The sequence below is a fragment of the Cygnus olor genome, chromosome 17, assembly GCF_009769625.2.
Source record: "Cygnus olor isolate bCygOlo1 chromosome 17, bCygOlo1.pri.v2, whole genome shotgun sequence".
In the NCBI taxonomy this organism is placed as follows: Eukaryota; Metazoa; Chordata; class Aves; order Anseriformes; family Anatidae; genus Cygnus; species Cygnus olor.
Window position 1 is genome coordinate 12,493,603 of NC_049185.1, and position 11,257 is coordinate 12,504,859.

Here is an 11,257-nt window from a genome sequence, read left to right on the forward strand (position 1 = left end):
ATAACATCTCTTCCTCTTAGCTTTGTCTGTCCCTGCTGCTGCCCATATCCTTGCTATCCCAAATACTGGGATACATCTACCCTTACAGCATGCAGTTACAGAGAACTGTTGTTGGAGTGCAGACTGCAGAACCCAGTGCAGAACTCTGTGCTATATCCCCAGTTTTCTAGGTAACTATTCCAGCTGACAGTGCTCATTTCTTCTGCTCTACAGGTGATGCTTGTGTCCTATGTTGATGAGCCACATGTTATTTTGATAAAGAAGCCTCTGAAAACAAGCTTGCAGTATGCTGAAGGCAGCATTTTTGAGGTAAAGGCAGACACTTAACCTTTGGGATTCCCTCTTCAGAAAGGAGAACTGAGGAATGTCATTTCAAACTGATTTGGATTTCCCCTTCCCCATATTTCTAGATTAGATCCTGAGGGACTAAAAATGGATTCCTATTGCCCCCCTAAAGTTAGTAAGTCCTGTGACCAGAGGATGTATTTTCTAGAGTCAGCTAAAAACTGCTGCTTTCCTGTAGTGGGCATGTGCTAGTGGGAGTGTGTTGGTGTTGAAACAACTTGTAAGGTGTCAATTCGATTTTGCAAGGGTGGGCGTTGGCAACACAGAAAGATAATCCTCCTCCAGATCTGCTGATCTATCATCATTATACTTATTGTGCTGTGTCAAATGAAAGACCCAGTGGTGAGGATCACTGTTGTAAATTCTCTCTGCAGATGGATGAAACAGCAGCAATGCTTTATCATCTAATTTATGTTGGGAATTGCTTTGCAGAATCACCCTGTGAAATTCAGTGATCCTTGCAGCTTCTTCACCAATGAGTCCAACGAGAACTGTGATACTGGAGAATCTCAGCTTAGTTGGCTAATGCAAAGCACCCGTTCTCCAGAGTGCCCCAGGTGGTGCTGCTGTGGCCAATGCAATCTGATGCAGAAGTCCCATGAGCAGCTCTGCTGCCGCAGGACAGATGGGTCATGCATCACAACCACCTATTGGTTTAAGAAGCTGGTGCTGTCTAGAGGAACCCTGAATAAAGCTCTTCTCTACAAAGACCCCTTTCTGGACCTGACAGGTGACAATACCAGCAATCAGCTACGTCATGCTGCTTACAAGCAGTATATTCACTGGCGTTTTGGCTCTTTTGAGCTGGAAGACAGAACTGTCATCCCAAGTTGCTGCAGAGGGGTGATTAGAAGTACTTATCCCAAAGCAGATGGCAACTATACTGGTTTTAAGATAGAGTGAGGAAGCAGCACAACTTGAGCTCATGCTGTGGCTTACCTTGGGCATTTAACCTTCGTTTTCTTTCATAGAACTTTTTTTTTTTTTAAACATGTAAAAGAAGAAGAAAAAGAAAGCGTGTGACTTCCCAAAATCTTTGCTGTGCAGCTCAATTCCTGTATATTGTCATTAGAGAGGGACTGTTGCCTACTGCTTGGCTTAGAGGAACACATATCTTGAGCTAAAGTACGGACTTCTGCCTTTGTTTCACTCTGTGACTCACCCCGTGTGGTTTAGAAATGTAGCCTCTGGGGGTGAACTCTTAGGGCTACATTTTAGTGAGAGGTTCCAGCTCTCCTGTCTTTGCTTTGGTGTGTGCCAGACTCCCAGACGAGTGAGGAGATAACCAGCACCCTGAAAATAAGATGGAGCCAAGAACCATCTAAAAGCATGACCCCTGAAAGAAGGAAGTCCAAAAGAGAGATCAATTGAAGACATGGTCCTGAGCATTTCTCTCCCCTAGCCTCACCACCTTGCTGCAGCCCTGGATCAGAGGTTCTGGAAAGAGGCCAGTGAGTATGCATTTTCATAACTTGCTGTTAAAGGCCTCACAGTCTGTCCATATTAAACAGGCTTATTTTAGATTTCAGTGGCACAGAGAAAGCATTTTCTGAAAAGCCCAGCTGTTCTCTTTGTATTGGCCCTTTTACCTTAAATCAGGAATTACAGTGGAAAGTACTTTTACCATCTTTGTCTAATATTTTCAGGCATTTCATTCATATTCATTGAATTTTAATGTTAGTCTTTGTCCTCCTGTTTGCTCTTAGCTTCAAACAGGCCTTGCCTCCTACACCTCCTCCTACTGAATGCAACACAGTGCAAGTTGCTTTTTACAGTGATGCATAAGGCCACAGCCAAGGAACAGCAAATTTAGGGTAGATTAATCTGTGCTCCAACACCTTTTCAGTTCTTTTTGTTGTACTTGGCCATGTTCTATTTTTGTAGAAATGGAGTGAGAAGGATTGTAACGTGTATATTTTGCACTCCTTTCAACTAAGCTTTGTTCTCTCTGAGCTAAACCAGCAGTTTGCCATTTTAATTTCCAACATACATTTTGAGATATATGGCTGGGAGATTGTCAGCTAGATTTCTATCTTCAGCTGTAATATACATTAATTGTATTAACGTTCACATTGCATCATTTTATATATCTAGAGTGGGAAAAGATTACAGTTGGCATAAATGCATTCCTGTCCTGACACGTGCGCTCTCTCCTTTTTGAAGAATTACACTGGATATTCACTTAAAACTGTGACTTTTAATTTCTTTTCACTTTTCTCATATATGTTTTTCCTTAACACTCACCCCCCCCTTTTTTCTCCTGTCACTTTTGACTGGTTTTGTAATAAACAGAGCATGTTTACTGGTTGACTCAGGATCTCTTCACTGATTTTGCAATGTCTGAAAACCCCACCGCCGCTTCGTGAGCTCTCTTCATCTCTAATTCTTTGTCTGCTACTTTTTCCCCATAACCTTGCTAACAACGAGGAGTGTGGAAAAACACACAAACCAACAAAAAAAAACCTAACAGCAGGTCCCACCAGTGGTGACCAGAAGTGCCCGGTTCCTTCTTTTAATGCCGGATTTTTAGGCCCCAGGCCATCCCACTGCCCTGCTGGGGTAGCTGAGGGAAGGCTGGGGGCTGAGCCTTGCCCCGGCTCATCCCGGGGCGCCCCACAGGGCTCAGGGCCGCGGGGAACCCCCTTTGCCCTGCCGAAAACAGCCCGGAGAGAGGCCGCAGGGGCGGCTGGCAGGCAGCCTCCGGCAGGCGGGCGGGCAACGAGCTGGGAAAGCTCCGGGAGCCGCTCCGAGCCCCGGGGGCTGCGGCGGCGCTCTCCGGGCTGCTCGGGGCGCTGTGGCTCCGCGGTACCGCGGCGGCGGCCGCTGCCCGGCGTGTGGGGCCGGAGGGCGGCGGGCAGCCCAGCCCGCCCGTCCTTCCCTGCCGCCGCCATGGTGTCGTGCGGGGCCGTGCAGAGTTTTCTCTTCGAGTACGACACCCCCCGCATCGTCCTGATCCGCAGCCGCAAAGTGGGGCTCATCAACCGCGGGGTGCAGCTCGCCATCCTCGCTTACGTGATCGGGTGAGCGGGGGGTGGGGTTGGCGTTGGGGGGCGGCTGCTGTGAGGGAGGAGGGCGGGCGGCTCCTCATGGGAGCCCCGGGGGGCTGAGGGGGCAGGAGGGGCCGGCCTGGGGCTGCCCCAAAGGCGGAGGCTCCCCGCGGTTGAGGGGAAGGAGCCGGAGGCTGCCCGAGCCCCCGGTTCTGTCAGGGAGGCGCTGGGGGGCGGGAAGCGACCCCCCGGGGCGCTGAGGGGAGGTCGAAGCCCTGGGTGCTGGGGAGGGCTGGGGTCGTTCCTGAGGAGAGGGAGCCTGTGAGGCGTTTCGGGGGAAGAAATGCGGGGTGAGCTCCAGGAATAGGTCAGACGTGTGCCTGTTGGTGACGGTAAGTGGGTCTTCGCTGCTTCAAATCATTTATCAGAAGGACGTAAATGGCGTAGAAAGTTTGGAGAGGGGTTGGTGGCTTTCCTTCCCACCTGTCACCAGGTCACAGATGGCGTTTTATAACATATAAAAGCTCTTACGAGACAAAGAGCGTTGTGTTGTGAGGAAAGACCTGACAACCAGGTGGTGGACAGCCTGCCATAAGAGAGACCGGGGAGGCAGCCGGTCGATGTTTTACTGACAGGAGTTACTCCCGCGGTGTGGCCCCATCCCTAGGAGCAGGGAAAAACCGGGGCAGCCCTTCCTGCTCACAGGAGAAAAGGTTGTGTTTTGTGTGCCTGCAACATCCCCTTTGTTTAATGGTTTCTCAGTTTGAATTGCTCCAGTCTGAGAATATATGAAATATATGTGTAAGCTGTAAAAGTTAACCTAATTTGCAGTTGTCCTGAAATGCTTTTTGAGAAGATGGATCTTTCACTGGCAGCAAAGGATGTGAGTGTGTAGCTTTTACAGTAAGTGCCAGTGGAAACCTGAAAACTGTAATTATTTAAGGCACGTAGTTGGGAAAAGTCACTAACTGGTCATCCTGAGAGTTGCTTCCTTGCATCCTTGCTCCTCTCCTCTCACTAGCAGGGGGTTTCTGCAGTGCACTCTCTGGCTCTTTCTCATTCCTTCACACAGCTGGTGAAAGGAAATTTCATCCTGTTCTCGTTTAATACCTAAATAAAAGGCCAAAAATAGATGGTGTGGACCAGAACCGAAGGGCCTGACCCACCACCTCCTAGACAGCAGTAAGGACCATCCTGACTGCACCGAGTTGAAGTGACATTTGCTTGGCGATTGTAGTGGAGATCATGCCAGAGCCCTGTGATGTTTCTCCTCTTGTGAACTGATCTTCACCTGTGGGAGTGGGAGGATGTACATACAATTATGCAGTAATGAGACACTGCCAAACCACCTAAAAAAATCAGAAGGGAGATTGCTGATCCTGTGACTTTATAGCAAAACATTCTGAAACTATATGGACCTGCCTTTTCAGGTTACACATGAAAAAAGGTGAAATTCCCACTGCCTGTGCTAATTTCTGATGTTTAGCTGTTTTTTTGTTGTGTGGTATGTGGTTTGATTTTTTATTTTTTTCTTGCAATCCCTATCTTGCAGCTGGGTCTTTGTGTGGGAGAAGGGCTACCAGGAAACAGATTCTGTGGTCAGTTCTGTAACCACAAAGGTGAAAGGAGTAACGCTGACAAACACATCCTCCTTGGGAGCCAGGATCTGGGATGTAGCTGACTATGTCATCCCTCCTCAGGTATGAATCACTTTCACATGCAGAGGGTGGGTTTTCTAAGAAACAGCTGCTGCTCTGCCAAAAATCCACTGAGGTCTGGAGCAGCTTTTGCTTCAGCATGGCCTTTATACAAGAGAACATAGCAAATAAAGCAGATTAGGAATCTTGTTTCAAGAAAAGTGTGTATGTGTGTGTGTATATGCATACGAGGGAGAATTTTGCAGACTTCAGGAAAGAGTTGTGGCAGTAACCACATCCTCCCTCTTACTCTCAAAGGCAAACAATTCAAAGATAATTTGTTGGCAGAAGCCCCAGGAATAGCCTGCCACTCATCTGATCCGGAACTGAACAGGAGGTATTGCTGTAGTTACTGATTGACGGTGTGTCTGCAGGAATTTGCGCTGCGTGGGCAGTACGTGGCCTTCAGGGTTGGCAGACATGGCCAAGCTGCTAGTTGTGGGTCACTCTGTCTGCGTCAGTTGTGGTGCAGAAAAAAAGTGAGAGTATTCAGCCAGTTTTTGGCTGAGCGATCATATTTGCATATTAATGGAGAAGGAGTAAACAATAGATCCCAACTCATGTAGATCTGAAAGTAATGGAAGTGGTGTTCACTGCAGAAACAAACCAAGACTGGTAAAATATTCGGTAGTTATACTGAAAAAAAAAGGAGAGCTGTGAACTAACTTGTAGCTGGATTTTTATTTCTGCTCATGCCTTATAACTCCCGGAATAGCTCTGTGATCTGTTTTCATATTGTAAAGGAGGGGCCAAGTGGGAGGACAGAAAGGGTTGCTAGTCCCACATTCCTTCCTCTGCCCAAAGGCAGAGGCATCAGGTGAAACTCGTGGGATCCTGCTCCTTTATTGCTATACCTGCACTGTCCAAAGCAAGCCCCCTCTGCGGGACCATCTCAGCTCTGTCAGTAAAGACATTTTGACATTTGGGGCAGCGCCTTGGTTATGCTTTGCATAGTATTGTCGCTCTTAAATTTCCTTCTTGCTTTGCATGCTCAGGAGGAGAACAGCGTGTTTGTCATGACCAATGTGATATTCACACTAAACCAGACCCAGGGCCAATGTCCAGAGGTAGGTACAGGATCTGCTTTAATCCTACGTGGTGTGGTCAGGAGTGTGGGGAGGGAGGGTTTGTGGAGTTTTGTTTAATTGTTGTTCCTGTCCAGCTTCCAGATGATAAAACAGAGTGCGGCAAGAACAACAGCTGTGTTCCAGGATATGTCAGCACCCACAGCAATGGTAGGAAACCTGCTGCAAGGGCACGTTCATTCTCTGTTGTAATATCACTGCGCTGTGCCCACTCTCCTGTGAAGGAAGCAGCATTCCACTTGAGTCTCCTTGTTCTCATTCTTTCCTACCTAAGAGAACTGAAAAGGAAGCTCACATTTTTCTTCCAGGGAAGAGCAGATGGGCTTAACTGTGTTGGGTGGATGCTGGCTGGGTGTATGCTTTGAGTTAGTAAACAGTGTGAGGTCTTTTTCAAGACCTTGAGTCTGTGAAGCAGTTTCACATACATAGATGAGGATTTGACTCGGAAAATGCTTCTTTCTCTGAAATTGTGCTAGAAGTTGCAATGGAAGATAACGAGGGATTAGACAGCGGCACTTCCCTTCTGAGCAGACTGCTTTCACCTTACAGAGTGAGGAGACATCGCAGGGCAAATACTGCCCCTTTACTTTTCCTTGGGAGTGTCTCCATTCACATGTCTTTCCAGGCATCCAAACCGGGAAATGTGTAAATTACAACGACAGCATCAAGACCTGTGAAGTCTTTGCATGGTGCCCCGTGGAGGATGACTATCACATACCCAAGTGAGAGCTCTGTCTTCTTACTCTGCGTTGGCCCTCCTGAGAGGAGGCCAGCAGTACACAGCTGGTTTCTGCCACAACCAGTGGTTTTTCCTTATGTGTTACTGTTGGGAAAAGCTAAAGAGGTTATCATCAAAGTGACAAAGTGACAGAGACCTTGTTTGTGAAAATATAAATGAAACTTATTTACTTTTTCTATTGTTTCGCAGGCCGGCGTTCCTGCAAGGAGCTGAGAACTTCACCATTCTGGTGAAGAACAATATTTGGTATCCCAAATTCAACTTCACCAAGTAAGTAGTGTGTGAGGCATTGCGCTGCCTGGCCTCCTGGACAGTAGAGGGGAGCTGGAGAAGCGGAAGAAGATGCAACAGATCTTCTCTCTCTGTTCCCTTATAGACGAAATATCCTCCCCACTATCAACTCCACTTACCTCAAGAACTGCATCTATGACTCCCAGACAGATCCCTTCTGCCCTATCTTTCGTCTAGGGAAAATAGTTGAAGCTGCAGGGCAGAACTTCCAGGAGATGGCTGTGGAGGTATTTGGCAGACCTTTCTCTCGAGTGTGTAGGATAGGAGCAGTAAGTAATCGTCCCCCCATGCCTGGTGGCATGAGCCATGGGACATGGATTAGCTGCAAAACGGAGAGCTGCCCTGGCCAGAGGGAGTGGAGTCAACTCTACTTAGCAATATTTGGCCTTGGCTGCCTTGGGTGGGAATATGTGCAAGGTTCTTCTGTAGCAGTGGGAAGGACTGACTGGGACTGCGACCTGGGCCAGTAATCGGGGTCCTGGTCAGCCCAGAGCCCTGTGCAAGGCTGCCCAGGCTCTTGGACTGCTCACCAGCTCCTCTCCTCCGCTCTGCAGGGTGGAGTCATGGGGCTGCAGATCAAATGGGACTGCAACCTTGACAGAGCTGCTTCCCACTGCGTGCCGAAATATTCCTTCCGGCGCCTTGACAACAAGGACACTGCCCACACCGTCTCGCCCGGGTACAACTTCAGGTAATGTGGCAATGGAAGGGACCCTGCTGTCCTTGTGGCTCTGTCTGCCATCGGCACAGTGTTGCAGGCTGCCTGTGCTCCCCTGGCAGTTGCAGGTAGTCCTTGGACTTTCTCTGATGCTGTAAAACTTATTTGGAGGTTTTCTCTGATGCTGTGAAATGCAGGGGGCAGGGAGCACCGGGGTGGGAGGCTGAAGGGCCTCCTTCACTGTACAAGGCGAGGGAAAAACTAACCTCTAGAAGGTGTCTCTGTCAGTCAAAGACCAGATCCGCACCAGGAGCATCCTTCTGGTGTATACCACCTCGTACACGTGCTGGTCAGTATGGGTAGGTTCAGTACCACCAGTAAAACAGTTTGAGTGCAAAGCTGGGCAGCTGATTGCATCCAGGCTCAGAGCTATGATGTGGATTGGTCACCTTGCCAAGATCCCTGCAACTGTCCTGCTCACGAGGAAACAGCTCAGGGCTTGGCTTGGTTCTGGTGTCACCAGCTCTCAGTTAGCAGAGGGAATCGCGTTTGGTAGAACTCGTGTGAATTCGCTGCCAGCCAGGGCCATGATTTCAGGTCTGCAGTCCCTCGCTCAAACAGGAGCTGAGGAGGATTGCTTCATGGTGTGGTGGGAGGCTGCTGCTGTGCAGACAGAGCACATCTGTGTTTGAGAGGTGCCAGGCCTGCAGGTATTGGGGTGTCAGACAGGCTGGAGGATATTGCGGCCCAGCTGGTGCAGGCTCTGAGATGCTCTTGCTAATTGCAGACCATGGTGCCTCCCCTTACCAATCCTTCCTGTTCTCTTGTACCCTCTTCTGTGCTTCCTCCTGGCTTAGTGAACCATGTGACGGAGTAAGTCTAATCTCACTTATTTGTTCATATTCCTTTTCCGTGTCATTTGCGGGCGAGTCACGTTGTGCGGGACAAGGAACCGCCTCTGTGTGCCAAGCTGAGCTGTGCTGTGCTGCCTCCCTCGCTGCCTGCTCCCGGCCCTGCCCTCTTGTGGCTGCTGTGCTCCTGCGGCCTTCTGCTTGCCTTTGTCGTGAGGGGCTGATTCTCAAGTGTGGCTGAATTTCTCCCCATCTGTCCTTCCACTCACCTAACTTCCTCCCTTCCCTATGCTTTAGAAGTCTCCTGACAGGGCTGCTGCTAACTTCAGTCTTAAACTTGCCTCTTCTTGGCTTTTCTCCTGTATGTGCTTGCTTGCATGTAAACTCATCCGTGGAAGTACAAATGTTTAGCCCATCCTTTTGGGATGGGGAACACACGTGGATGCTGCATGAAAATCACATAAGGAACCTCGGCCTTTCCAGCTAAGCTCTGACCTACCTTTTTTTTTTTTTTTCCAGGTTTGCAAAATACTACAAGGATAGTAGTGGCATTGAATCACGGACACTTGTCAAAGCCTATGGAATCCGCTTTGATATCATAGTGTTTGGAAAGGTAGGGCAACTTCATTCCTGGAGGCTGTGGGGTGAGGGTGTTCAGGGAGGCAGAAAAAAACATACTCAGCCTTGTGACTGTCTTCCAGGCAGGAAAATTTGATGTAATTCCTACAATGATTAACATTGGCTCTGGCTTAGCGCTGTTTGGCGTGGTAAGTAATGCTGCACTAGGACTGAATTTTGGGTTAAGGGCTCAGTTCTGAGGATCGTTGCCTTAAAATTCTTCCAATCTCCACTAGGCAACAGTGCTATGTGACCTTGTTGTCCTGAACTGCATGAAGAAGAAATACTACTATCGGGAGAAGAAATACAAATATGTGGAGGATTATGAAATGGTAAGCATCAATGAAGGCAGGGCGAGATGCTTCCGCCTCTGATTCCGAAGGCGTTCTGAAACAGGATGTACAAAGTCCACATCAAACACAGGCTTTGTACCACAGCTGTGAGGAAACTTTGTCTTCCTCAGAGCAGCTCGTTTTTACTTCAGAGCTGTTGTGAGGAGAAGCACTAGAAAAAAATATTGTAGTGTTTCCTGGGCAACCGCTCTCAGAGAGGGAAGTGTATGTTCACGAACTTGTGCTCCCACTGCATCTCTCTTCTGGGTTGCCATCCTTGGCAGTTGCCTCCCGCAAGCTGCAGCCAGGAGTTCTGCTGTTATCAACTCCCCCCAAAGCCTTTGGAGGCTCCTGCTGCTGCAAGCAAATGCATCCCCTGGGCAGGTGTTTTCTGAGACCAGAATGCTGATGGCCAGTTCCGCCCCCCCCACCCCCCCCACCCTTCAGGAGCTAAAGGATCCATCTGGCCAGTAGGACTTAGCCCTTCTCTTGCCTCCGGTGGGGTTGCTTGGCTGGTGCTGAGGGCAGAGCTGTGCTCTGCAGCCCTGTGCTTGGTGGGCAGTGCAGGAAAAGGAGGAATTCTGAGTCAAAAGACCTGCTGCCACTGGCACTGTAAAGTCTGAGTCCAGTAGCAGAGAGTAGATCGCCTCTGCAGAGAGGGTTTTGTGTGAGAGGAAGCGGAAGAATAGTTTTCTGGCAGATAAATGTAATCTCTGATCGTTGCAGGGAGACAACGAGACATACGGAACCAACTCCTGATCTCCTGCTGCTGCAGCACCAGCTGCTGCTGTGAACTGATGCTGTGAATGTTTCCCTGACCCTGCTGTGAGACCCGCCCTCTCTTCCTCGGAAGGAAGGAGGGAACAAACCTAAGAAAGGGATGTTCTTCACTACTCGCCACCTTTTGCTAGCCAGAACCAACCCCCAGAGGGGAGAACTGGATCTGTCTGTTCTTTCCAGGTTAACGGCACTAAGCACGTACAGAGCCTCGTGGTTTTGTGCCAGACCTCTGCACCAGGCGAGCCTGGGATAACGTCATTGTCATTTCAACAGTCCTCCTTTCTCTGAGCTCAGTGGTAGCAGAGAGCAGCAAAGGCTCTTCCTTACAGCAACCGTGGCTCCTGTCATGTGTTGCCTAACATTAGGAGAGCAGTTATCTGATCACTTTTCCTTGCCATGAGGGATTGTGATGTTTAGGTGAGACTACTTTCTATTTAATTGTCTCTAAGCTCCAGTGGCCACAAACTGAGATAAAGCGGTGCCTGATTCCATTGTGCTTTGGTACGTGGCTTCCTGGTTACAGGATTTATTTTCTGTTTTATCTGTTTTATGCCACTATGCTAAAATTTGCTTTCTTTTTTTGATAAAATATTAGCTTCTATCATCACTCTTGGAGTCCTGCAAGCTGGGTTTTGTTTTGTTTCATTTCATTCTTGATTTGCCTGCTGCTGCTCTGAGTATCAAGCTGAGAATAACAACTCAAATGGTGTCTTTCCAAGAGTCAGCTCTCCAGTCTGGGCACACGAATAGCCCTCACATAATTCGCACTGAGATCCACCCTGACCTCCTCCTTGCCCAAAATCCCCAGTAACGGTACAGCACCAGACTTCAGTAACATAGGAAGGAGCTTTCAGACTCCTTTTTCAACCAGCAA

The 11,257-nt window shown here is 48.8% G+C and overlaps 1 protein-coding gene across 2 annotated transcripts; it reads left to right on the forward strand.

Moving 5' to 3' along the window:
- Positions 1–2,893: 2,893 nt before the first annotated feature.
- P2RX4 (purinergic receptor P2X 4) lies at positions 2,894–10,987 on the forward strand. Of its 2 annotated transcripts, XM_040577390.1 has the most exons (12): positions 2,902–3,365; positions 4,885–5,032; positions 6,025–6,096; positions 6,192–6,264; positions 6,740–6,836; positions 7,043–7,123; positions 7,230–7,371; positions 7,699–7,835; positions 9,173–9,266; positions 9,355–9,420; positions 9,508–9,603; positions 10,330–10,987. In XM_040577390.1, the coding sequence occupies exons 1-12, from the start codon at positions 3,235–3,237 to the stop codon at positions 10,360–10,362; spliced, it is 1,170 nt and encodes a 389-aa protein (XP_040433324.1). In that variant the 5' UTR covers positions 2,902–3,234; the 3' UTR covers positions 10,363–10,987. The 2 variants fall into 2 exon arrangements, with proteins under 2 accessions (XP_040433325.1, XP_040433324.1); XM_040577391.1 differs by lacking the exons at positions 9,173–9,266; positions 9,355–9,420; positions 9,508–9,603; positions 10,330–10,987 and adding an exon at positions 8,590–8,674 and having other exon boundaries at positions 2,894–3,365.
- Positions 10,988–11,257: the final 270 nt, after the last annotated feature.